This window comes from Pyrgilauda ruficollis, unplaced genomic scaffold (genome assembly GCF_017590135.1).
Source record: "Pyrgilauda ruficollis isolate IOZ18807 unplaced genomic scaffold, ASM1759013v1 scaffold2, whole genome shotgun sequence".
In the NCBI taxonomy this organism is placed as follows: domain Eukaryota; kingdom Metazoa; phylum Chordata; class Aves; order Passeriformes; family Passeridae; genus Pyrgilauda; species Pyrgilauda ruficollis.
In genome coordinates, this window is record NW_024519206.1 from 21,093,125 (window position 1) to 21,121,003 (window position 27,879).

Here is a 27,879-nt window from a genome sequence, read left to right on the forward strand (position 1 = left end):
TTCCGTTTAAGCAACAGACAGGGTTACCATGCAGGGTACACTCAAGAAAAATGAGAGACCTGAATTCCAGCTTGCCTTGCATAGCAGCTAACTTCTTTACCAAAGGTAAAAAAACATCAAAACCCAAAACCAAACCTACATAAACCCAAATACACAAAAAAAAAAAAAACCCCAACCACTCAACCAACTAACCAAAACAACAAAAAAAAACCCCAACCCCACCAAGGCATATAACCCCAAGAATATTTATCTATAAAAGCTTCTTCTGGTAGTAAATCACTTGGGTATCTGAGTTAATGATTTCATGAAGAAAAGCTACCACTGTGGTCAGGGGAAGAGTGAAGAATTCCTTCGAAATACTGTGTAGAAACAGGTCTCTTCCCATAACTTTACAGTCAGAAGGAAGACTTCACTCAGATGCAGTAAGTCTGTTAAAATGAGCAACATTTGCAAATCGAGACTAGATGCTATCACCAACAATGTTCTAAAAACTTAGCAGGTAAGGCAGAGCACGGATGTGGCAGAGGAAACAACAGAAGATGACTGACTGATCAAGCTGAAGGAAAGATCTAAGTTGGTTAAGATCTCACAAGTGCAGGATGTGGATGTGGCCATTCAAAAAGATCCCCACTGAGTTTAGGAAATCCCTTTTGCTTTGTCAGCTTTTTTAAGTGACTAAATTTATTTTATTCCCAATGCAACAGAAGATCTAAAAGATTGCAGAGAAGAGTTTTCCAAATGGCGAGTCTTCAACCGTCCACCATCACTGAAACTACAGCCAGAAGCCAGAGAAATTGCTTTGCAAAGATTTTCAAATAAGATGTTTCATTCTTCATGGTCTGCAAGGAACTAGGAGTGTGATGGGGACACACTGACCTAATGAAATGTGTGAGAGAACTCTCACATGACAGAAGGTAGACAAAACAAGCACATTAGAACACTTCACAGAAGGAAAGGGTAGGGCAGTAAGTGTCCCTGAACAACAGAGCCAGAGAGAGGGAATGAAAAGAAGCAGCTCAGATGAAGTTACCCTATTAGTCTGGGTAATATGGGTTACTTTAATGGTGACTTGTTTTGAAGTCGGATGAAGGATTTGATTCCATGTTTTGTTCACTTTGTCCTTTTTCAGGTTCCTATTCCAGGCTTCCTATAGGTGCCCGAAGCACAATGAGAGTTTTGCCAAATCTTTTTTCCAGTCTTTTAACATTGGCCAAGTAACTGACTCATTGCAAGCAGAGGAGTTTGGTTTGATCTGATGCAAAATGAGTGCACAGGGAGATGGCATGAAAGATGAAACTATGAGCCTAAGGTAAAACAGGAGGGGGGGAGAAGAAGCAGGTGTGTGTGACTAAGACACTATTCTTAGGGAAGATAGGATGCATTAACAAGCAACACACAATGAAAGCACTGGTGCCAAAAGCCAGTGTGCATGAAGTCTGGCTTATTAGCCCCAGTGCCAGGTGCTAGGCCTAGAAGGTACTTTTCCCAGCAGGCTTCGGATCAGCCTTCTCCAGATGAACACAATGTCTGGTGTTAATATGCATACACAGGATAAGGATATAAATCACTGCATAATTTTTACTTGTCTGTCTTTTCTGTTTGCAGCAGACAGACTGCTTTTTACAAGCTATTCCTATTTTAAATGCAATTATCCTTGTGATATAGATGGAATGCAAAACATGTCTGAATGCAAACGTTCTGATAACATCAGATATTGAGTCAGAGTTTTCAAAGTTATCTCAGTTTTTCTACTCTACACTAACCCATTATCCAGTATTATAATTGATTGCAGCAAGCATAGAGATACAATATTTCTGGTGCTAACAGGTACCTACAGGTTATTACTATCCCAGTGAGATACTGAGTATGTAGGTATTGAATTGCAAGATGATGAAAACCCCCACCCCCCCCAAAAAAAAAATCAATAAACCTTTCTTTTAAATTTTAAAATGAGTAAGTAAAATAAAAAACAAGTAAAATGCCAACAGTACTCAGCAATCATGATCATTCACCAACAATAACACAAAAAGATTAAAGTGAAAGATGTGTTTAAAAAACCAAACGTTCCCAAAGACACTTCTCCAGTATTTGTTCCAAGTTACATGCCCATAATCTGGCAGTATATTTCTACAGCCACTTAAAGTTTTATTTTTCTCCTTGTTTTTTTTTTCAATTTAGAGGCTACCAAAACTACTAAACACCATTATGACATCATTTCAGCTAATAAAGCCATATATTAAAATAGACTTACTTGGAACTGGGAGAAGAAAAAAGGTAAGTGTTAGTAAAACAATTCCTTCCTCCACCCCTTCATTCCAAACAAATAAACATTATTTATGAGCTAAAAATTTACAGTGAATACTACACTCTTGCTTAGCTACACAGGGGCTATCAAATACCTAACAATACACATGAATAGTACCTAATTAAACTTCACACAAGGAAGGAGGGCATGAGGAACATGGTCAAAATTATGGAAATCTGATAAGGCTTCAAATTACAGATAGCTGGTAGTGCAGGGTTTAAATGGAAGCTGAGGTTTTTATGAGGAAGTTTTAACCAGGTTTCATGAGTGTTAATATAATTTAGCACTAAACAGCAGTGAAGTTTCTCATGTTGAGCTTTGTGTTAGAACTTGGGGTTATTTCTGAAGCTGAGCAAATCTTTAGCCACGTGAGACAAAGTTACACAAACTTTGGGGAGCAAAGAGGTTCCCCAGGGAGGACAGAATAGGCAAGTCTAGTATTTTGTACCTATGTCAGTAGGTGTTTTACATCCTGTTCTACAATCACTGGATTATGTTAAAAATACTAGAAACTAGACTAGAAACTAGAAACTGGTAATCTTTCCCCTGTGTAAGCAGTGATAAGAATCCCCAGTTCAGAACTGAGAATACTCTATGACACTAGCAGTGTTTTCACCCAGCTTGTTTCTGAAGAGTTTGGCTTGTTTTATCACTGGAATCCCCTACAAAAGCTGGACTGACTTCTTTTGTGCATTGAAGGGCTGAGTCTGCAGCTCAGAAGCAAAGGACTATTTAAGTAATCAAAGGGCAGCAGGTTTTAAAGCAAGATTTTAATCTGAAGAAAAAAAATAAATTACAAATGACATTTCAGGCAGTAGTTTCAAACTGATCTGCCCTTGGAGCAGTTTCTGAGCCAGAAGGAGTTGCTCTTATTCTTTTATACTTCTTTAGAGGAAAAAAAAAGGGAAAAAGTCCTGATCTGCAAATAATCTGTATTAGATCAAAACAGTGAGAAATTCAAGGAAAGAAATACCATGAAATTCCTAGACAGATCACTCAATCTCAGCAAGATGTACTCTGGTATTTATTTTTTAAGACCTAATGATTTCAAGTAGTATTATTCCAAAATCCAGCAAATGAAATCCATTTTCTATGATTAGAAAAGGGATATTTTACACCTTTTGTCTGCACAGGGCAACTAAGGGAAAAAAAAAAAAAAAAAGGGCAGACTGCTGCTAGCAAATGAGTAAAATCTTAAGGTTTTAGAGGTACTGGCTTTAAAGACTGCGGAATTACCACAGAAAACTAGCAAGACTAGGAACATTATTTCCCCTGGAGCTAAGTTCCCAGCAGTCACAAGACTGCAGCAGTTGCAAACGCGATTTATGACATCCTCTGAATGACCTCTCCGAGCTAAAGACTGATTAAGTGCAAGGCATGGAAGGTAGCTCCTGTCTGCCCGCATCACATGATGCGGAGTCACAGCACGGCAGCAGCAGCGGGCAGAGCTGTCCCGGGCTCTGCTGCAGGCAGCCCCGCGCTGCCATTATGTAAGAGAGGCACAGCCACACACAGCAGCGCAGCCATCGGGTCCCCGCCCCGCGGCACCCGCAGATGTTCCTTGCGGCACTGGTTCACAGGTGTGTCCGTCGTTTTCTGGGACAAGAATTGTCATTTGATTTCAGCAGCGCTGTCAGTGCAACAGCGAGGCAACAGAGGTATCTGAGGTTAAGGAGTGGCATATAAGCAAAAGAAATCACTTGAGCTATTCAGCACATGAATGATCCCATTTTCTCTGTTTCTTCCAGAAACAAGAGGGCTTGTTCTATAGCTGTCAAAAGCTTTACTGTATTTATCCACTGCCGCATATAAAATATTCCCACAGCACAGGTATGCATTTAAATAAAGGCAATTCCAGTGTACTGAGAAAAAAATGTTGTCCTGCTCTCAAGAACTGAATTAAGTATGAGGTGACATTGAAGCTATTTTGCCATGGCTTTGTCACAGGAAGTTCAGTCTAGCAGATTTAGGCCTGGCTGAAGGGAAAGTATGCAGAAAATACTTCTCCCCAAAGGTATGTTAAAAGAGTAAGTCATATGCACAACAAATCAGAGAAAAATTTAAGATATTAATAGGTGTGATCTCTGCAGTGTGTCCTTCTCAGCCAGATCCAAGCATGTCCACTTTAGTTCATTACAGTAGAAAGAAAATCCAGCATCATCTATTGAGCATCTCCAACCTGAACCATGAAAGTGAGCTGTCATAGCTTCTTTACAAATCTATATCCCAAATTTCTCTTGCATGAAAAATAAAACAATAAGCAATATTGATACTTCAACCACCACCACTACATCTCCATGAGTATATCTTGCAGAGATAAATGGGGCAGTGTGCAGTTCTGGGAATTGCTGCTCCAGACATTCAAAGTACTTCCCTGTCAGTTACACTGTGTTCCCATTTGATGAGCTTTCTTCACAGCCACACCAATACAAACACACAGTTTACTTTTCTGGCTCCATGGCAAAGGGTTGACAGTTTGTGGGTGTGGAGGAAAGATAAGAGACTGCAGCTTCTAGAAGTGCTGCAACCCCACACTGTAAGAGACTGACCCAGTTCATCCAGTGACTGAGGCTGGAATGGGGTCACTGAAGCAGGTCCCACCTCCCCCCTTTAGAGGCAGGCACAGGTTGCACAAGTTGAACTAGAGTGTGGTCTTATTTAGTGACATTTATCAGCATTACTCTTCAAGATGAACAACCTCCCTTCCCAACAAACTCGAATGTAACAGGCTGCTTTTGCAGTGATGCTCTTTTGTGAGGTACCAAAAACTGTTGAAGGAGAGGTTTGGGACAGTGGGAAGGAAATACAGCTTTATTGAACAAAGGGAGGAAGAAATCAAGTTTGCTGCTGTTCGTCTTGGCAGTCTGGTTTGGACAAGTAGCTATCTTTGGCCTAGACTGGTGAACATCAGTAAAAGTCTGCTCTTGTTCAAACATTATCAACAATTCTTAAAGGGAGAAAGTACAAACCCAGTCAATATATTTTAATCAAATATTATTTAATACACAATTTATCTTCCCTTGTCAAATTTAACATTGATTTGCAAGACAAGTCTGGTCGAGCATTATATTAATTCTCAGAAGAATATCTGTGCAAATGTCTGAGATGAAAATTTTATTTACTATAATAATGTTCTACTGTCATCACATTAAAAAAAAATCTTCACGTTAAGCAGTTCTTTATATTTTCAAGAACTACTGAAGAAAACAGTTTTAAAGCATTGGGGAAACTGAATGAACCTCCTACATACTCTGGAGGATGTTCACGAGAACACAAGATCAAAAGGAAGAGTAAATACCACTATTTTAACTGCAAGCAAGGGGTAAGCGTCTTTTTACAGGTTCTGTTAAACTACTTTTTAAAGTATGCTCTTCTGCCTCCCCAGCATCCCTGAGGACAGAGCACAGAACCACCTGGGGCAGAGTAAGAAACTAGAAACCTTTAGCCAGGAATCTTGTTAAACTTTAAAATTACAGAATCAAGAAATTCTATGGAGAATTTTACGCCTTGGACAAAGTGGAATGAAATAACTGATCTGCCTTACCATTATTTCATACCGCTCTGGTAAAAGTCTAGTCCTATTAAAGGATGAGGACAAGGAGGAAGGCTTAAGCTTTTCCAGGCAGACTGGCAAGATGCCCTTTTGCAAAGTCTTTCAAGGTATGATCTCAGGATCTCTGGCAGAGAAATTAATTTGAAGTTAATAATCCTTTTCATTCCTGAAGTTTTGTCAAAACCCCTGCTGAATACTCTCCCTTGGTGCACAGAAGTGACCAAGCAAATCAAGTCACCGCAGTGGGCAGGACTACCAGAATCATGCATTTTGGTGCTTCAAACATTAGGTTAAGGTGCACTGTTTTTCTTTCCTTCTACTGAGCAATATGAACTCAGCAAGTTCTGGCACAAGTATCTTGCCCCAAAGACGCTGAAACAGGAAGCAATCAACAAAGTTTGTAACTAATTTAATAATTTAATAGACCTAAAATTAGGTCAGCCCCATTCACAAAGAATGTTTCCAAAATATTTTTATTTAATCCTTTAGGTGACTCATGCCAGTATTAAAGTCTCTGCTCTTGATCAAAATGCATGTTATGGCCATCATTTCAATGCTGACAACTCCTCTAGAAGGATTATTGCTTACACACATTCCAGCTCAAGATTCTGCTCACCTGCAGGCCTCAGCATATAGCAGTCCCTGCAAGAAATGCTTTCCTCTCAAGACAAAACTTGACACAACACCTCAAACCAATTTAGAACAAAAATCAGTGTGTTTGAATCACAACAAAACCCTGCTTTGCATCCTTGCTCATCTGAATCAATTGCACTGTTGTGGCCCATGTCAGTTGGAGATCAGCTCAGCTGGTCAGAGCATGGTGCTAATAACACCAAGGTTGTGTGTTCTATCCCTGTGTGATTCATGCACTTAGGAGCTGGACTCAATGATCCTTGTGTGTGTCTTCCAACTCAGAATATCCTGTGATTCTGTGAATTTGGTTAGATGGCATGGGAACATTCCACTATTTGTGCCTGGTGATGCAAACACCCCAGAAAGCAAAGTACATTGCCAGAGAGGAAGAGCACATTGAGTTCCACTCCTGTTTTTCCTTCTGGTACACATATCTTAATTTTTAATATTCTGTTTGTAACAGTTTTCCACATAGTAATTCTCCATTTCAAAGAAATTGAATAAACGCTCAATATAAAATCATATTTGTAATCCCTGCTATCTGTGATGTCCGATCTCCTGCTGTTTTTTAATATAATAGGTCTAAAAAATTCCCTTATTGTAACTTAAACAGAAAAATTACAAAGTCCTTACTTCAAGTAAGGAAAAAACCTTCAGCAGGTTCATGCACTGGATGTCTCAACACTGCCCCTCTCTGAATTACACCAGTGAAAGCTTTTTCCCCTTAAAATGAACCTGAGTAAATACCTTGGCCAACAGTCAGACCCGCTGCCACATGTGAATTAAATGTAGAGTAGTCTGAGCAAGAGCAGCACTGATGCCAAAGCAGAACCACCCCAAGTGAGCGGCTTTGAGGAGATCGGCTTAGAAAGTTTCCAGTAGAACACCATTCCGACAAAGTGCTGACTTGATGAAACCCAAAATATTCCACAGGAATGTGCTAATTCAATCAAAACTTTTGAAAGAGGACAGGCCGGCTTGCCAGGCCAGCCAACCAGTCTAGTGAGCTGACTGGCTCTCCCCAGCCCTCCAGGGTCACTGGCTGCCCCAGCTGGCCAGGTGCCAGGCTGCTCTCCCTGCCCTCTGAGGGGCCCTCTAATGATAATAAAACTAATGGAGTCTTACAAAGTGTGCTGAGAAACAAGCAAAAGAATTTAAAAATGAAAACCAGAATTATTTCAGAACCAACTGCAGGGTTTCATCAGAGGATATTGGGTATGTTTGTTGCAAAGCATCTAAAGTCACGAGTCTCTCTTGTGTCTCCTCAATTTTTTATAAAACATCTTCCAGTGAAAAAAGCTGTGTCAATAATGCAAAAACACAAAATAAGCAATAATTGTATTCAAACTCTAAACTTTACAAGGCACCTGTAATCATCAGCAAGGAGTTTAAGGTAAGTTGCTTCCAAAGCACTGAGGAAATTTACATAAATGCCTGTACCTGACCAAAACACAGGGCTACAATTTAAGCAACACCTTTCACAGAGCAGATCCTAAGTGGGCTCCCTGCTTGTCACTATGACAAATTTGAACAAGATGGTACAAGAGGCCTCATTTAACACTCTGGAGAAGCTCAAAGGAATTGATCTGGCTACACAATATTTTAGCAGTCTTTAAAAAAAAATAAAAATAAAAAGACCCTATCAACTGGCAAGTAATCCACTTTCTTCAAAAACTGGCTTTTGGCAACCTGTGGTTAACCTGTGCATGGGACCTACTCTGCCGTCTCAACAACTCAGCAAGTAACAGCATTTGCTAATTGCTAGGAAAGGTTTTTAAAGAAAACATCACCAAACACCGTGATGTTTTCTGCACAATACCATTCATTTAACCAGCTTTTGTATAAAAATGCCTAGATATTAGTTCATGTGTGAACACCACAAGTAGTTGAAGGAATGTGGAACAAAGTTCCACAGAAAAAAAGAAAGAGCTCTTTTAAAATGCCTAATTCAGTCAGCAATGAGATCTCTGTTGCAGGCAAGTCACATGATTTTGAAAGAATAAGGCTAATAAAATGTACTGATATATTTATATGAAAATCAGCACAACTTCCAGCATAGAACTGAGACAATTTTGTGACCACTCTTTCAGAAAACACATGTAAATCAGACAGCTGCCCGAGTTTGCAGTTCACTGACCCTTTCAACTGCCAAATGCAATGCACAAAGGTAGCTCAGAAAGCAATTAGAGATTGGCTGGGAGGACTCATTAATTTATTTAAACTTCAAATCACAGCTAAGCAGTCTTGTAACATTTTTCTGGGGGAGACTGTATGCCTCAGACTCATATTCAAAAAGAAAGGTTTGTCTTCTCAGAATGACAAAATATATACAATTTGCTCCCTGGTGTTTCTTAGAAAGAACAACTAATACATTTATAATACCATGAGGAAAGACATTTAGAACAGAACTAGACATAAGCACAGTTCAATCCAACCGTTCAATCTCTAAATATTTCTGTACCTGCAAAGTCTAAGGCTCCCTTCAACTACTTGCAACACAAAACTCAGAGACAAAATAAGGTGAGGAGAAAAAAAGGAAGAAAATAAAAAATATATTTTCCCTTCTAGTGATAATAGGACTGGGAAATATCAGTGACCAACAAGCAAATGATGCCTGGTTGGCTCTATTCTAGTATATATGGCATGAGAAAGTAATGCATAAAGAGATGTCTTCCATTTAGGAAGCAGGTATCAAAAGTTGACAGCAGCATGTTTTCTTCTCTCAAACAAAACTTGAGATGCCCTTGGCCTGTGGCAAAAAGGCCGATTCATCACTGATCTCATGACAAATAGCAAAACAGACAAGAAAAAAATGCATGCATATAGACATTCATATGCAGGTCTGGGCCTGAAATCATGGCAGCATTAAGTTACCAATCTGTTAGTTAATTTTTTTCATTAGCGTCATTAAAGGGACCACAATTATAACACAAGGTAACAACTGAGCCCTGCACAACTCAGAAGCCATATCCTCAACTTCTTCATGCTGCAGTAATTTAAATAGCCAGCTACAGGCTATAATTTCAGACTTAGTCCATGACTCCAGGAGCTAACCAACTGGAGCCACAAGGATCAATGCACACTTCTCTGAACTGTTTATGAAAATGAGACCATACTTCTAAGTATCTCTCTCAAACCAGCCTGCCTAATTTGATAGTTTCCTTATTTCACACTTGCATAACCATTTCCTAGAATCAGTTTCTGAGGCTCACTGTACAGCAGACACACTCCTAAGCCAAGAGGTGACATGCTGCTGTTAACTCATATTGCATTGCCCACAAGCGCTTTTGTCATGCTGCAGATTATCCAGAGTGGCTTCAGCTGCCACTCACAGGTTTTACTTCTGCTCTTTTGTTGACTTAAACTCTGCAAAGGTAACAAAATGGCCCAAAGGAACTCCAACCAGCAGTGTGTAAGCTGAAACAATGCAAGAAGGAAAAAGGAGTCTGAATACGGCACCACTTGATTCAAACATCATAAATGATACCGAGAGGTTACAGTATGTAATTGTCATATCTTCAAACAAAAGTTGGTCAGCCAAGTGCACTCATATGGACATGTAGGAAGCAGCAGGGGAAAAGGATTTCAGTCAGTCAAATTTGTGCACACCCCATCAGATGGATTAGTGCCAGAGCTTGTTCTCTGCCAGTCTGCCTCCCCTGCTCCACCCTAACTGATCCCAAGTGCATTTTCCTGCCCTGACTGGGGTGACTAGCGTGCTTCTCCTCTCTCCAATGTCCAACATCCCTCAGTACACACCTTATCTTGGAAAATGCTCAGACCCGAATTTAAGAAGGAAAAATAAAGAGAAAAAAAGCCCTCTTTGTTAGATGAAGTCAACCTTCTCAAATATATGTGTGGTAACACCAGGAAGAAAAAAGAAATATTTACTTTTCCTAAGTACTGTGCTTTCAAATGGATTTCACAACTCTAAGCATATGATTTCAAATTAATTTTGCAATTAAGGGCCAGTAGTATTGGATAGCATTATGCTACCCAAAAAATAAGATGGGCCCAGCAATTCCCCAAGACTTGTTTCAATAAAATGGTCCAGTGTAGAATACCCTAACAGGAAGGTACCTGGAGGGCCAAAGGGCCCATGACATTGCAGGTTATTTATGTAGTAAATAACCTATGTTGGAAGGGACCTCTGGTGGTCTTCTGGTCCAGCCCCTCACTGAAAGCATGACCAAGTTAGACTAAATTGCTCAAGGATGGAGGTTGCACAACCTCTTCAAGTGCTTTGACCCCCCCACCCCCCCCATTATGTCACATTTCTACTTAACACTGAATCAGATTTTTCCCTGGTGTAACTTGTGAGCACCATCTTTCAGCTTCTTGCTGTTCACATGCAAAAAAAGTCCAGCTCCCTCTCCTCTCTACAATTTCTAACTGCATTCTATTCTGACATCTGATGACTGGTGAACAATAACCTCACTGAAGATGCGCTGTAAGATTTTCTGCCAAAGCAGGCACTAAAATTTCAGCAAGACTTTCTAATTCCTTGTTTCCTCAAGCCTTTTTTTGTGCTCGCCATAGAACTGTCAGCCTAAGCCACAGTGATAGAAAGGTTTGATCTCAGTGGCCAAAGTCCTGTTTGCCTTGCATTAAAGCTTGCCTAGAAGGAGAGCTTAGTAGTAGGGGGAAAAAAATGAGTGCTACTACAGGTGACTCATTTAATATTAGCCAGTTTGATTAAAATAACAAAAACATAATCAGTCTTTATGAAGTACCACATATGGAATCAAATGAAAAAGGAGAAGTTCTTTAGTTCCTCCCAGAAAATGCAATTTTCTTGAATAATGTGCAAACGCACAGCATGTCAAGTAACAGTCCTTAATAAAGTCCCCAGGAGATTCAATCGACCCACCTCACTACTTGATGTCATTAGATGAAAGGATGTGTAAGCTACACATATCTCAACTGGACAATAAACACACACTGACTAGTGGTCAAAAAAATGACTATACACATTCAAAGAAGAATAATTTTATGTTTGCAGGACACAGGGCAAATTATATTGGCATGCAGTATATAAAGATATATTAAGACCAAGTCCTTAGGAATTAGTTAGAAAACAAACTACAAGCAAAAAAAAACCCAATTTATGACCACCAAACTAGTTACCAGAATATCTTATTATGTAAAGGACTATTATCACGCCAATGTTTAAAATGAATAAATAATTATCAGCTTACTTCTTTCTTACCATTGTAGGTTATCCTTGGTTTTGTCAAACACATCACAAGATGTAAATCCATTTCATCAGAAGATACAAATTTTGAACATACAGGGCACTTGAATCCTATGGAAAATAAAAATGTGTAAGTGTGAGCATACTCAACCGTGTCGCAAATATATATACTCAAGCCAAAAAGCTATTCTGCACATATAAAGAAAAAAGAAATCCTGGAGGCTTTTCAGTCTTGACCTGACATTTCTTACATAAATAAGATTCCCTTGATTTCAAAAGATCTCAAAATGGACCATTGTTTCTGGAAGTCATTCTGTTGACAATTGCAAACATTGTCAGCACCTCTGGAACACAATCTTTCTCAACAACATAAGAACAGTTTAGGGCAGGAGCAGGAGGATCATATGACTCTACTAAAACAGAAATTACAAATGTGTAGAGGACAGAGCCATTAAAATTTGAACTTGAGCAGGAATCCTGAATTAACATGCTCATTTTTACTGGGAATTGTACTGAAACTTTAACCAAGTATCTTGGTTTTACATCTTGTCATACAAGCTGCAGCATCTTTTACCAGTCTGGGGCCCTGGGAAAATATTAACTCAGGGGTGTTGCCTCACCTACTGAATCACTAATACTTCCTGTAGCACTGAATTTGTTTGACTGCTCTCATCCCAGCTAAACATGACCTTGTTTAGCTTTTGAGGTCACCGCCTCAGGCAACATGGGGTAAAGAATAATTAAGACAGTCTGGATTGTGATGCAACTGCATCACAGCCTATGACAAAAGTGCTTAATACCTTAATTTATGTCATTGCCAACGACAGAAATCTTCCAGTTAAAGGACAAATCAGCTGGACAACTTTTACAATCCACAGAAAAGCCTGATTGATTTTGATCTGCTGAATAATTAACGCACAAGTGAGAGACAAAAAAAAAACACTGACAGGGATCCTTATGCATAGTAGCTGTTAAGGAGTACACCTACAGGCAGATTGTCCAACAGGACAACATTCAGCAAAAATACCTAATCTACATCCACTCTCAGCACAAAGGCACAACTTTTTCTCTGATGCTGTGAAGAGTAATGGTGCAGGCCTGTATAAAAGGTCACTGCACCTTCCACCAGCATTCCCATCTGGGCCTGCTCCCACATGTTTTAGTTTGTTGCCTCTTGCTTTTGTACTTCTAACCTTGGTAGTCCACAATAAACCGAGTCAGTCAAGGATGACAAGCAACTTGATGTTGCACTTTCAAATAACTGATGCCTGACAATTTTCATCTTTACTGTTAATTATTATCCAGATGTAGATCAAGCAACTAACCTGAAGCATTAACACTTGATACGAGTACTGCACTTTCCTTATCAAGAAAATGACGTATTTCTTATGGGCAGCTTATACGAAGCAAGTCAAAGAGGACAGCTAGTAACAGCCATAAGGAACTCAGGGCAGCAGCTGAACATGTGCTAGAAACCACTTCCTGAGACAAAGCACAGTTCTGCTTCTTCCAATTTTCAATTTTAGTCATATCTATTTCTTCTTTGTGTCAGTCTTACACTTCAGTTTAAACAGTGCTCTTCTCTCCTTGATTTTATTCCTCCTCCCCCAACCCACATTTTTACAAACAATAGCTCACTAAGCACAGCAGAACATGTATTTTGGAAAAAACTAGCTGAAAGCATTAATTTACTTGTTGAAAGCTTTATCAGTGACCTTTCAGCCACTGTGTAGCCTCCTTCACGCAGTTGTCCTGGGCTGACTTTATGATGCTGAATTGTATACCCATTTGTCTGTTTAGCCCAGAAATAAGTTTTGCACCTTTAAGACTAGTTCTGAGAGTGAAGGTGGGGAGAGAAGAAGCGCAGAGCTTGTTTTCAGAAACCGCATTCACTCCTTCACATTCCTGCTCCTGGACTGTGCTGTCTGCAGAACAGACAGCAAGAGAGAACTCTCCTTTGCTTTTAGTTAGTTTTTGGCTAGCTGAGGCAGTAAAGTTCCCTGGACTGTGTTTTTTCTTTTTCTTGGAACTGTTCAAATCTGCTCTGGACTGAAGAACCCAGCAAAACACCAGGAACTCACTCACACCTGTGTCCCACAAGGCCTGGGACATTCCAGCACCACAGGGACTGATAACAGACCGAGTGAGCTGAGCTACAGCCCACAAAGAGGACTTTCAGAATTTATCACCTCTTCAGAGCAACAAGAGGTTTTGTTGTTTACTATTGTTCATTTTTTTATGCTGGTGAATGCTTTGCCTGTTAAATAAACAGGCTTTTTTCCATTTTTCTCCTAGGAAATATTTTCCCGAACCAGTTGGGAGAGAGGCCGCTTGAATCTGCTTTCTACAGGAACCTCCTTAGAGGTTTTGCCCCAAATTTGCCCTAAACCAGACAGCAGGCTACACCTCAACATGACTAAAACCAAAATTAGTATCTCAGTCTTCCCAACACCCAAACCCACCACCCATTACTGTTCTGTTACAAGTTTCTTCCAAAACTGACCCAGGGTAAATTTTCTCTCAATCTTTATCACCCTACTGCTGCTGATTACTAGGTTTTGACTAGACTTAGGACCCATGCATTATTCTCATGTATATGCTTCTATAAGGCATAATTGACAACACAATTTGATGTGAAAAAGCCTCTAACCTCCTTATATGATTCAGACTGAGTCCTGCTGTGACAGAAGGGGGTGTTTGCATTACAGCAAGTTAACTTTTATGTTCATGGCTAGTTAAGCACTGAGACAGTCATTAACAAGTTCTCTCTGCTTTCTGGACAGAACTCTTCTAGCTTATTCCCTAGAGTCATGAGCACATGCAATTGGGAGTGACAGGGAGCAGGGACAACCACCAACAGGTCCTAGAACTATTGTTAAAGTTAACAGTGTTAAGAAGGTATGTATCCCAGGAATTCTTGGAAGAAATATTTCAATCCAAATAATATACTGGGGAGAGCCCGAGTGAATAATAATGATAATTTAATAATAATACTATTTTTACTTAAAACCATGCTTGAAGACAGACAGCTGTGAAAAATCTTTCGGGTTACCCACCTAGAGTATTCAGTTGAATATGCTTTTAACATCATGCACCTGCCCTTAAACCTAGTAAATAATCTGTGTTCTAGCAATATAGTAAGTATTTTAACAATACATTTTGTTGTGGCTTGTCCTGTGTCAGAAGGGATGTGAAGGTAATGGTTAAACAACTACAAACATCCTCCTGACACAGCAAGTCTGGGATACCTGACTGCTGTAGCTTACTCCGTGTGCAGAACTGAAGAACCCAAAGAACAGAGGACATCACACTTAAATAAGATCTAAGGAACAACTCAGCTGACCGAGGTAAAAGGTGTGTTTGTGGAAAATAAGGTTTTCCAGTGACCACAGTCAGCTGTATGCCAGAGACTAGCATAACAGCAGAAAAAGAGCCTTGGGCTCACAACACTTGCTGAAATATTCTTTAAATACAAGTGAAATCCGATTTCTCATTCCTTCACAATGTTCCACTGCAATCCAGCTCCTGGATTTAGCCATCTTCCCCAAAAGATGCATAGTGTAAGTTTTGTGCGAAGGAAATTACCATTTCCAACTTCTTTTAGTAACCCCAAAGGACAATTGTTTTGACTACAGACAAAATATTTACTTTATTCTAACTGTATTTGAAAAATAGAAATAAGCAAACAATCTACACCGTCCACAAGCCAGTTGAAGGTCCTTTTAAAAAGCTCCTATTTTCCTACCTTTCCTCAAATCAGAAGACAATAGTTTCACGACCCAGTTTACAATTAAGTACTGGGAAAGAACAAAGACTCTATTGTACCCCTGCCCAGCAGGCTAACAACATTTATAGCCTATGTTTGTTTCTACTATCTTCTCAAGGAACAACTCCAATAACTTAAAGAAAATTTCACACGGCTTTAACAATCAGCAACGGGTCAGAAATAACTTGCTCTCTACATGACTTGCTTTACTGGGTTTTGTAGATAATTCACAGACATTTGGACAAAAAAGTGGAAGCAGTTATCAGATGAGGTAACATCACATGAAGTGTCTTCCAAAAACCTATGAAACTCAATCAACTACTTTCTCACTCTCTTTACAAGGGGAGCACAACAGATAACATATGGTTCTAGGTAAAATTCCAGCTCTTAGGAAGGTGTTGATTTTACAGCATCCCTTATTTTTGTCCCAGATAACACCCACCACCTTTGTATTAGCGTTGTCACTGTCAGCACATCACTGCAAAGTCCTTCCTTCTCCCATAGTAGAGAACTCAGGCTGTGACACACCCTAAATCAACTGAAGGACCACCTCTCACCCCATTTCCTACATACAGAAGTACAGCACTAAAGAACTGAGCACCAAAACCAAGCAAGCACACACCTCTAGCTGACTTTTGCAACTGCATTCTTAGGAGGGCAGGGAACCAAATTCTTACAAGCTCCCACCATCTAGTTTCACAACCCTGACTACAATACTGAAAGTAACACATTACTTAAAACAAAACCAAAATCCTGGGAAAAAATCACAATTACAAGAAACAGAGAATGAACAGAAAGTTGCAGTACAGCTATTAGAAAATCCCAAGGTGACAGAGAAAATCTGAAATAACTAAACCTGCTTAAGTATCAGGACTTATATCAGAGGTGAATTCTGTCTCATTCTCTCTTGAATGTATCACTTTCTTCAAGCTCTGCCATCTTTTGCAAGTGAACCTCCAGTTAGCAAAAAAATCCCATCTTCTCCCACATCCATCTACCAAACTCACACTTTCCCTCTCTGGCAGACTTGGGAACTATCCTCAGGGGCAGGTTGATGGGTGGCCACTCATTCTATTAGCACCAATTTCAACCTCTTAGGGATGCCTTACTGTGTTTGCCTTGCTTTGCAAACATCAGACTGCTTATGTTTGCACTTCAGTGCAGAGCAGAGAAAACATAAACATCCAATGAAAAACAAACTCCTGGATTGCTAAGATTTTCACAAAATCATGCCGTCACTTATTCTGGAATATCTACTTTGTGGTACAAAAAAAAAAACCAAACCTGCTAAGAGCTTCCAGACAACACAGTGCAGAGTGTCACAGATTTGCACATAAAGAAACATGTTAGACTTGCACAGAAGACTGGATGATCCTTTCAGTCAATATTAAACAGTTGTAGAAAGAAGTAAGCACAAATAAAACCTGCACCAACACAAAAGATCAGATCAGCCTGATCAGAATAACTTTTCAGCAGAAAACATCAACTGGAACACTGCCAAAGATAAACTAAAAGTAGAATGGGAGCAGCTGCTCTTTAAAGTATGCAGCATATTACTATTTTAAGTATTTGTATCCTTGTGTTTTCAAATAAGATGGATAAATCTACCTTGTTTTGCAGTTAAAGAAGTCGTAAGAGAAATGCTTGCATCCACACACTTTTTCTAAGGTGTATTTGAGAGTAAGAAGCCTGACAAATGTTACTTACATATTCACACATAAGTTCTTTGGTACTTCGAAAAAGAAGTACAGACAATCTGGAAACACAGCATCCAAATTTGATGGTATGAGGGTGGTATACAAAATCACTATCACACAAAGAAAGCTTGCATTATAATGCTAGAAAGGAAACAATACAACATAAAAAAAAGAGTTGGTTACTTCTTATGTATTCAGTAGACATGGAGAACAGTCAGTAACTCTGCTCAGTATAAAACACATGTAGACACTGGCAAGTGTGCACCCCTTATCTTTTTCCCCTAGTCTGAAAACAAACAGGTTACTCTAATGTTTCCTCACAGGCCCTGGTGCCTAAATCTTTTATTGCTCTTCTTGTCCTCTGGCCTCTCTCCAATCTTACCAGGTGCACTGCCAAGAACTGGGCAGAGATTTCAGGCTACGACTTCATAAGTTCTAAGCAGAAATTAATACTTACCTATTACATTGTTCCATTACACTAGGTGTTAGTTTATATAGATCTATTGAAACACAGTGAGATCTCTTTTATGGGTGTATATATAGGTAGCTACATTTTAAACAAATCAACAGGTGATTGGCTCATTCCTCTCATGTCTCACAACAACCCCTATATCTTCAGCAGAACTGCAGCTAGGCAGGTCCATTTTTAGTGTTATATTTCTGCTCACATTCATTAACTCTTATCTGTCTTTTTTTAAATCCATTATTGGCACTTTAACTTGTTAAAAAAATTATTAATGCAAATTTTGCATAGTGCTTTTAAGTTTAGTATTTCAGTTTTTTCAAGTGCCAAGCCTCCAAAAAAGAAGCTGATTGAAAACAAACCCAAAGCAGACTACTGTGATATTTGATTTGAATTGTTTTCCTAAAGCAGATGTAGCGTCTTTTTTCCCCAACTATTTCAGCATCCACCTACTTTTTCACCTAGACCAAATTCTCCAAGTTGGCTTATAAGAATATACATCAAAAGAGCATAAGTATTTTAAAGTCAAAGCATAATGCCTCTGCTTATTCCACCTCTTCCTTTTCTGTTCAATTGTGTAGAGAACTATGACATAAAATTTTAAGGACAGCAGAAAAATAAATGGAAATAATTCAGCTTCTCAGTGAAGTAACAGTCCTGGTCAAGATAAAATTCTATTACTCCCTTCCTCTATAAACTAATTTGTAAAATTTGAAGAAGTTAAAAAAAAAAAAATAAAAAGAAAAAGTAGCTGTCCAGTAAAGGTGTAAAGGCCACATGGTCTATCAGAGCTATATGGTCACAGAATTCTCTCTTCTCCTCAGACAGCTGAAATGGAAAAAGAGAATGAGTAATTCTGCAAGCTCAAAATCACAAAGCTTTGTACACTAAAGCATATTGCTTTAACACAGCTAAGATCTTGCCTGGCAAGTTTACCCTAGCCATCAAAGAGAATATGAAAATTATTTCACACTAAATTCAAGAACAAAGAGGTAACATTTTTAAAGTCTTTAATTTAGAAAGCAAAAGAAAAAAAGAGCATTACCAATTCCCAGGGAACCTTCTACAGGAAAATTTCTAGGTGCTGTAGCTGGCAATAGAAATGGCTACTCAGAGAAAGTTTGCCATTTTATGGACATAAGTTCTTTAAGGAAGAAAATGTCTCAGTGAAAAATCACATCGAGTTCTCTACCTTTCATCCTTCCTTCTGTTGTCAATTGTCTAAGCCAGAAGAACACAGCACCACCTGGAAAGACTTCTGGAGGTGAAAAGAAATAAAGAAATACTCCCCCTACTTTGGGAGAGAATATGAAATCAAACACAAATAAGGAACACCATACAACCATTCTAAGCTCTGTCTTTTCTAGAAAACTGAGCCACAGTAAGAACAAATAAGCACTTACTGATTTCAGGTTCATAATCTAGTGGGGTTTTCTTCCCCACTTTAGTGCCATAACACTGAAGTAAACAAATTTGTGAATTCCTTAAGGGAAACAAGGGATTTTCTCTTGTGTTTTCTGATTTAAATGTCCCACAGAACTCAGTGGGAAAGGGTGATATATAAAGTGAGGAATAAAAACAAATCTGAACTATTTTAGTTTAGGAGTCCACAGAATAATAAGAAAATATACGTTTGGATAATACTTCATCTCCTAAGCAAAAAGTTATGAAAGACAGAATCTTATTACATAACTTCTTCAGCTCCCTTCATCTTGGTAAGTGGGAAAGTTAGAACTTCAGTAGCAATCACTGAAAAATAATGCATACAGAATGAAGAAGATAAATGGAATAAGACATTTTCTGACTCATAAACAAAGCCTTTATCAAGTACACAACTTGAGGTGTCTAATATCAAAGTATCATGTGATGATGATTATAATTGACAGCTGCAGTTTTAGAAACTGAATGAACACAACCATTAAGAGAGAGGAAAAAAGGCCAACTTTAATCAATCTTGCAAACCAGAAGATGAATTTACAGGCAGGAAAGACCTGTGGAAAGATTGACATTAACTTTAAATAGAACATAAGAACGACTGTTGTTAGAGGAACAGCCTTTTAAGAGTGGCATTTGAGATCAATGCAAGCACCCAACAAAGGGAGAAGGAAAGACCTTTTTAGCTCCACCTGTTTTGCAGGGTGAATGTTATCCCCTCAGTCCCATCATCCATAGGGATCTGTAGTCAAGCTAAATGAGAGATTGCTCAAGTCTCTGTTATCCAAAGTCCCACATACCTGCACTTTCAAACTAACAAGCACAAACAGGAACAGTTCTTCAAGTGACTTGTAAGCCATTAGTTCAGTCTTTAGCTTACTACTTCATTACCTGCATTTGAAACACATCACACCCTTCCCATCACAGACCCACACCACAAGTCTCTCAATGGAGCTGAAGTAGCTGAAGACTGACAAGTGTGAATATAAACTTTGGGTGGGAGCAAGACTTGGTTTTCATATAAAAAAGGCTCCACCAATACCCTAAACCCAGAAGATTTTAGCTTTTGGCTTACAATGCTTGAGAAGCACATTTTCAACTAGCAATCAAAAACTCCCCTTAACAATGAGACTTTGCCCAGAAGATTATCTTTCACTTCCATTGTATTTTCCCAGGGGAGGGGGAAGGAGAGAGAACCCAAGGAAGCACACTTCTTTTTTTCATGTAGGTGTGATGACTCCCTTCCAAAATCTGACTGAAGAACAAGACAGGAAAGACTCCTTTCTTCTCTCTTTTGTCTCTCCATCATCAGATCTTTGGCAACAGAAACAAGAGCAAGGTCCCACTTGAGCCTCACCAGCAGGGTAGCATAAGGAGTATGGGAAGAAATTAACCCTATCACCATCTCAGAGGCTGCTGTACACAAGTGGGGCCACTTGCCACTTGGGTGAAACCTTGTGGAGCTGAGCTGTTGTCTGAATATGAAGTTCAGCCAGGGTGGACACATTTTTTGAGCCCAACTGACTACCTTCTTCAGAAAGCAAGTAGCCAGAAAGCACAGTCAATGGTTCAGGGCACAAATGTCTTTTATTTACACTCGGCAGGAAAGATCATCCTGCCAATGTTCATGTAGCTCAGTTATGATGACAAAAAACTCACTGCAGGCCAGCTTGGAAGTCTGAAAACTTTTAAGCAAATGAAGTGCTTGAAAACTCTTACTTCAGAGATACCCGTATTCCCATTGCTTTCTTCTTCTTAACTCACTGACCTCAGTTCAAAGAGGAAGAAGAATTCTCTCTCATTCCCAGTCTCTCCTGAACCTACACATTTGTTTTTTTCTTCCTTCTTTAATTTTGCTACTCTCTCAATTTTCTCTTACTGCCTGGAGCAACATTTTTCTCAAATATCTGAAAAAGGTCTTTCCACTCATAATTTCACAATACAAGTGGAGGAAGACAGACAGGACAACCATGATCTGTTATCAGAAGGCACTTCTTGGGCAACTGAGTAATTTGGCAGGACAACTACAAATTTTTACATGCAGGAAACCAGTTTGTCTACACTCCCCTGCCCTACTTCACACTGTCAATAAAGTCACTACATTCAAAAACATACCAGGGTTAAAGAAAATTTTCCATTAGATATCACATCATTGAAAAGAGAGTGTAGGAAGAGCTGCTCCAAGATCAGAAGAATCAAGCCCTAGTTTTCCAAAACGGACAGGTGTAAATATCTTCAAAGCTTGTACTGTACAGCATAACAAATCTGATCAAATCTACATGAAGCACAATAACAAGAGAGGAGAGGGTGGCTACACCATGCTGAGAATATATTTAATGATAGCTAAAAGGGAAGAGGTATGATGTGAAAATGGCTGAATAATGGTTGACAAGGATGACTAAACTGAACACGTGAAACAGAGCATCTTGTTGGACGCCCGAGAAGTCTTCTGAGCAAACTGGCCAAAATGCATACGAGGTCTTACGAAAAAAAGAAATGGGAGAGACAAAGTAAACACTGCACTTGAAACGCAGCAGACAGGAACAAAGGAGCAAGCCCCAGGAGAAGGCAGCATCTTGGAAGACAGCACAGATAATGATGCTGCTTGAAAGCATGCAGAAGACAAAGTCTCTCGGAGAATCTGAGAACTATTATTCTACTACACAAACAAGGCGATAATGGAGACCTGAGAAAGCACAGCATTTACAGACAATTAGTCTGTTGTCTACAAAGTTTTTACCAAAGTAAGTGAGGGTAAAAAAAAAAAAAAAAAAAAAAAAAAAAGAGGTCCTCACTAAGGCAAAACTTTGTAAACTCTGATTTAGTCAAAATACTTACCAATAACCTACTTGTTCCTGCAGAAATAGAGGTAGCAGTGACAAAAACAAAAAAAAAAGGGGAAAACCAATCAATGACAAAAAAGTCAGAGTACAAAATAAAAAGATTACATCTGGGAAGAATATATGTAAGTAAAATGTTAAGTTATTATGTGGGATGGTCCTAGGAGTTTATATATTAATTCTAAACAGAATAATGATTCATTTTTTGACAGCAACATTAAATTATATACCCAAAGTACTTATTATTACATTTATTACTCAGTATAACAGGAAAATTTTACTCATTACAGTTTCAAGAAAGTCAGGAACAAAGGTTTCAAAGCATACTTGTTTTCTTGTGCTTTTCATCTATTTTTTCATCACATTACAATAATTTTTATTACTTAAGCACGACAGCAGATTTTCCTGTAGTATTATACTATGTATTCTCCCCCTTTATCTCTCCACAATAGCAGTCCTCCATAGATGACATCATTTATCAATTCAGCAGGGAAATATCTAACCAACGTGCTCATTTACTTTCATTCACTTGAAACTGGTGAGAGTTGAGTAAGTAGGGCTGGTTGGTTGGTTATTTGAATTGGTTGGGGGGATGTTGTTTGGGGTTTTGCAGATGATTTTTTGTGTTTTTTGTTTGTTTTGCTTGATTTTTCTCCAGAGTAGGAGTATGGCTTATTAATAAGAACAGAACTTATTAGCAAAGTCTGGCTTAAAAATGCCATTCATTATCAGAACAAAGGAATTTTTTTAAGGATTGACTTTTTATTTAAAAACATGGACATTCTCTGCTTATCATAAAACAGCCTTTTGTTTTTAAATGGAAAATTCAGCTAAGAGAAATTCACTCTACATTGACCCATCTATTCTTCCAACTTGGAGAATATTTACCTTAATGTATGGACTATCGGCCAGACTAGGGTGTTGAATCATAAGAAGCCATGCATTTAAAATAATTAAAGAGACTATTACAAAATATAGAGATGTCCGAGGGTTGGTTACAAAACATGTTAATTTCAAAAGTGTACACTGGAATGAGACCATTAAATTCCTCAGTACTAACATAATTTAAGTGTTTAACATGAGTAGCATACAAATTTTGGGAAAACATGTTGCATTACATCTATGTAATGCAACCACTAGTTTTGCCAAAGTTCCTATGTCTAAGAACCTTTTAAGAGCATTTGAGGATGTACCATTGTGAAGAAAGCATCCAAAATGCCTAGTAAGACGAACAGCAAAGAAAATGCATTATTAGTTCAGAAAAAGACAGAACGGAAGTAAAAAAGATATAACCCCCCAAGTATTTATTGTCAGTAAAAAGTGAAGAAAAGCTATCGAGTTGCATGCTTTAAATATCTCAATGAGAGATTTGTCTATATTTAGTCTTTCACCTCTATTATGAGAGTACACAACACCCATAACATATTCTACAAAATCTTTAAGAACATCCATAAATCCCAAACCAACCAAACTTTCAAATATGTTACACTACTGCTACCACAGTAACTAAGGCAGAAAATGTAATTCTTGCTTCTTCACGGCTAAGATAACACCATTCGAACAAACTGTTCATATTTTCTGTATCACTCATAATATAAATATCCCTGGTAAGGAATGCTACTGAGCATTTCCTATTTTTTTGCTGTTTACAACTGCTGCTGCATTGGTCTGTCAGTCAAACTGTTGAGAAAGTTGATTAGTTACACATTTTAAACATCTGTGAGTGGAAGAGAAACATCTTGTTTACATTAACCAAATCATGCTAATAAGATGCACATATGCATGCATACACACACAGAGCATAGACTCTAAATAATTTTAACAGGGATCTGCAGTTGGATAAAAATAGATTGAATGATAGTTTGACTTCTCAGCAGTTTGAAAAAATGACACAGTAACTCAAATGTTTTTACTTATCTAATTATTCCTTTCACGTAGAGTGTTACATGTTTTCATTGCTTTACTCATCCATAAGGCTACTGAAGGTAAAAGAACCTACACCTACTTAAGAGATACAGGTTTTTTCTTCACTGTTCAAAGAAAATCATGACCTGTCCTCTGATATACATCAGCAATATTCATAAATACAAAGGAGACACTGTCTTGAGTTTGAAAACTCAACTGCAACATGTTAATGAATTATACTTTAATAAGAAAGGTTGTTGAGGTTTGTGTTCTTTGTTTTGTTGGTTTTGGTTTTTCTTACAAGAGGTTAAGGAGAAGCCATAGTTAGTATTCCAGTTTCATGAGTGCCTGTATTAGATCAGAATCACAGCATGCCAAGTATTAAAAACATATTTGTTCACACATATGTATTAGTCCCTCCTCTAAAGAGCTTACTCTCCAAAACAGACAAGAACAAGCAATGGTTACAATGGGAGCAATGTCTCCATTTTACACTTAAGAAAGGCAGTAAGGAACTAGCCCTACCTTACACAGAAAGTCAAACAAGTCTCCTAAGTCTCTAGTTGTCACCTTATATAAAAATGCCTATGCCCACAATGACATTGAGACAAGGGTCACAGAAAAAGTAAATCAGTGACATAAATTTGCTCTGCCTTTCTATGTAGCAATGCCTTCTTAACCAGCATCTTACCTAATGAGTTAGCAAGGGTCTACCACAGGTCCCTAAATCCAGTGACTGCAGAGTTTAAACATAAATAATAAATGTTCATTGAAAAAAAAAATCATGTTTTGAAAGAATTAAAAAGCTCTTTAGAACAGTTGTTGATGGCAGCATAAAAAATGCCTGAGTTTGAGCCTGCACTCCTCCCAACTTATTTACATGTTCATCCCTTCACCTTCCTTCTCTGCTGTATTAGCCAAGACTGGGAAGATCAAAACAGAAGCTAGAGGGCAAAGACCAATACGGGGCATCCAAAGAAACCCCTGCATGACATAACTCCAAACAGTTAAAAAAAAAAAACTGCTACAAGAGACAAGCTCATGAAAGATGTGCCTAAAATGTGTACTGTACATAGTTGTTTACCAGCAAACAACTTATTTACAGAATAAAACCCTTCCATAATACACATCAAATAACCCAACACCTGGGATGTAATTCTTTTTAGAGAGGCACTCATAAATTATTTTTTAGTGCCTCTCACACATTAGACATCTAAAGCCCTGAGGTAGACTATTTAGGACAACTACTATCCCAATGTCAAAATAATTAGAGACACAGATTTACATCTGTTTTCCTACAGCAGCCTTTCATTCTAGGTTGAAATTTGTAACTTTCCAAAATAGTCTGTGAAGGAAACAGTAGTTCTCAAAAGGCACTTTTACCTAATCAAACCATTGCCCAAGCAAGAAAGATTTCATACTGTTAAGTGTTCAGGCACTGAATTGTCACATTGCTAATTCTAACACTTAACATAATTTATAGGCACTTTTCTTTTTCAAATTAAATCTTCTCCTTTATCTAAGAGGAGCATTAGTACCTCAAAAATACTTCTGTTTCAGTAGACAGGAGATGTACTTTCAATGTCTTATGAAATAAAATCCCCATGATAATCTTGAAGTATAAATCTCTCATACTTAAACTATTACCACAGTTTTCTAAAAGGCTTTCTTATTCTGGATTTTAGGAGAGGCATAAGAGCTGTTTCCCGCATGGAAGCATGTCTAAATCCACTTCTTTCATTATGGAAGAAGGCAAGGAAGTCCACTGCACACAGGTGAGTGTAAGAGCAGCTGTGATAAATTTCACCATACAGCCACACACAGAATAGTGAGAATAAGCCAGGTGTAAGTCATGAGCTCTGGTGAAAAGACAGAATTGTTCCAGTTCTTCCACAGCAAATTCTATCTGTATTTAAGACTTCTGAGAAATAAGTCATAGGCACGTAAAGGACAGTCTCTGCCTCCAGGCTTTGTGGGTTTATCAAGTAACTATTTTTTAAAACTTCACTTTAACTACCATTTTTGGGAACACTTACTAAAAGCTCCTAAGGGAAGCTTGGCATTCCTGCCAGTCACCACAAAAACATACTCTTCTCTCTAGAGAAGGTCTTGCCATAACTGTCTTTTACAGCATTTGTATCAAATCAGAGATCAGTAAACCAAGAGACGTGCCACTAAGGGAAACCTATTTTTATTGGATTTTTCCCTTGAAATGAAGCAATACTCAATATGATTCCTGGCTTTGGGCAGTGTAAATGCCACTTAAACCATTGAACTTATGTCTCTTCTTTCCAGAACTGTGCAGACATTGTACCATTTATTCTATTAATCCTGCAACCTACAACAGCTGTTTCTGGTGCGGAAGATCTCTCTGCAGGGCAGTGGGCATGCCACAGAAAACTAACATCTCTCTAATCCTTCAGGGATGTTTCTCCAGCTCCAGGATGCAAAATCAGTGAATGCTGAACTTGTTCTGTGAACAGAAGACTTCAGCCTGGTACACTCTCTGTCAGGTACTTTGCCAGAACACAGTAGGACGGACTGAAATTCTGCTCCTGGTTTAAAACTGGTGCTTAGTTAAAACTGCATCAGAATTGTCCAGAAACTGGCCTAAAAGGAAAAAATAGATACAGCTGGAAGGGTTATGTCATATATATGGGAATAGAATTCTTTTACACATGAGAATACATTTTTGGGTAGAAGTCAAAACAAAGAAAATAGTCCTATTTCAGTATTGTGTAAATAGGCCAATACTTATTGATATCAGAGATATTAAAAACAACATTACAAATTAAAATCTTAATTAAGGAAGGATGTTCACAGCGCTTAACATCTACACAATAACTTCCGGAAGAAAAATAAAAATTCATTTACCAGGTGTCTACCTGCAATAAAATTCATATGGGTTGCACCAATTCTTGAGACAGACTGATCTTGTTACACTGTCACCTAGTTACTCTAGAGCCATACAGTGACAGCTTCAAGGGGAAACAGGTGATCTAGGCTCAGAAAAACAAAATCAAATGTGTGTCAATTCACCATGTTACTTAACCTACAACACAGGTGGGATTACAACTCCTGCAGTACCTCATAGTTGTTCTTGGCCTGGCCTGGTTTGTCATCAAGTTGAGGACAGTGCTATCCACAAAATAAAACAGCAAGCCTTCTGGAATCAGTTCCAAATATTAAAAGAATAATACAGTATTCTATTAGCATTCTGGCAAGAACACACATACACAAATCAGAGTCTTTAAAAACCAATTTAGACAAAAATCCTGATCTCAAATGTATTAATTTGACTGACAGCTACAAAGCTGCCTTATTTTTCATAGGCAAATGGCTTGTACACAAGCAATTTACAAAAGATACAGGAACATCTTCTAAAGCGCCAGTTATGACAACTTGTATTATCAACTCCTATTCCCTCAGGGACAGTTTTACAGAAAGAAACTGAAAATTAATCAAGGAAAGAAAAACCCTTACAAAACTACTAGCTTTTGTCTTGCACAGGCTAATCTGTTAAAAAAGGTTTGAAATTTATTTAATGTAAGTGTACATGGTGGGTTCCATCCCCAACCAAGAAAATACAAATAGCATTTCATTCACTGGCCAATCTCTGTATGTTCCTGTAACTATTCAGGGAAAAAAACTGTTCTTATACCAAACCTAAGAAATAAGAATACCAGGGAAATAAATTCCAGAATGCGACTTCAATAAACCCCAGGACTTATAAATAAAATCGTGTTCTATATCATGTCTCAAAGGAAGCAGGATTAAGAGGAGGGGAAAAAAATAACATTGAAAGGTAGAATGCAGCTCTGGAAATCACCCAACAACTTGCCACAGTTCCCAGATATATGGCAGGGGTCCAACCTAAACAACCTAATCCTAACCCAACCTAAACAAAGCAAAGTTACCCATAACTTAGGGACAAGTGATTTGGAAATACATCTTTTCCAAGACACTAATAAAACTCTAGTATTAATTTTGTTTAGTGATGGATTTCCGTTTTTCATTTAGAAAATACACTCCAACAATTGAAATAGCAAAACCAGTTGATTTTCTTTTCTTCCTGAAGTTCACCTTATC

General features: G+C 38.4%; 1 protein-coding gene across 1 annotated transcript in view; it reads right to left on the reverse strand.

The window, feature by feature from the left end:
• Nucleotides 1-27,879, reverse strand: part of ZNRF2 (zinc and ring finger 2) — a 59,199-nt gene that overhangs the window by 15,954 nt on the left and 15,366 nt on the right. The window contains exon 2 of the mRNA XM_041466519.1: nt 11,701-11,796. Coding sequence (XP_041322453.1) covers nt 11,701-11,796 — 96 coding nt within the window. The remainder of the gene's footprint in view (nt 1-11,700; nt 11,797-27,879) is intronic.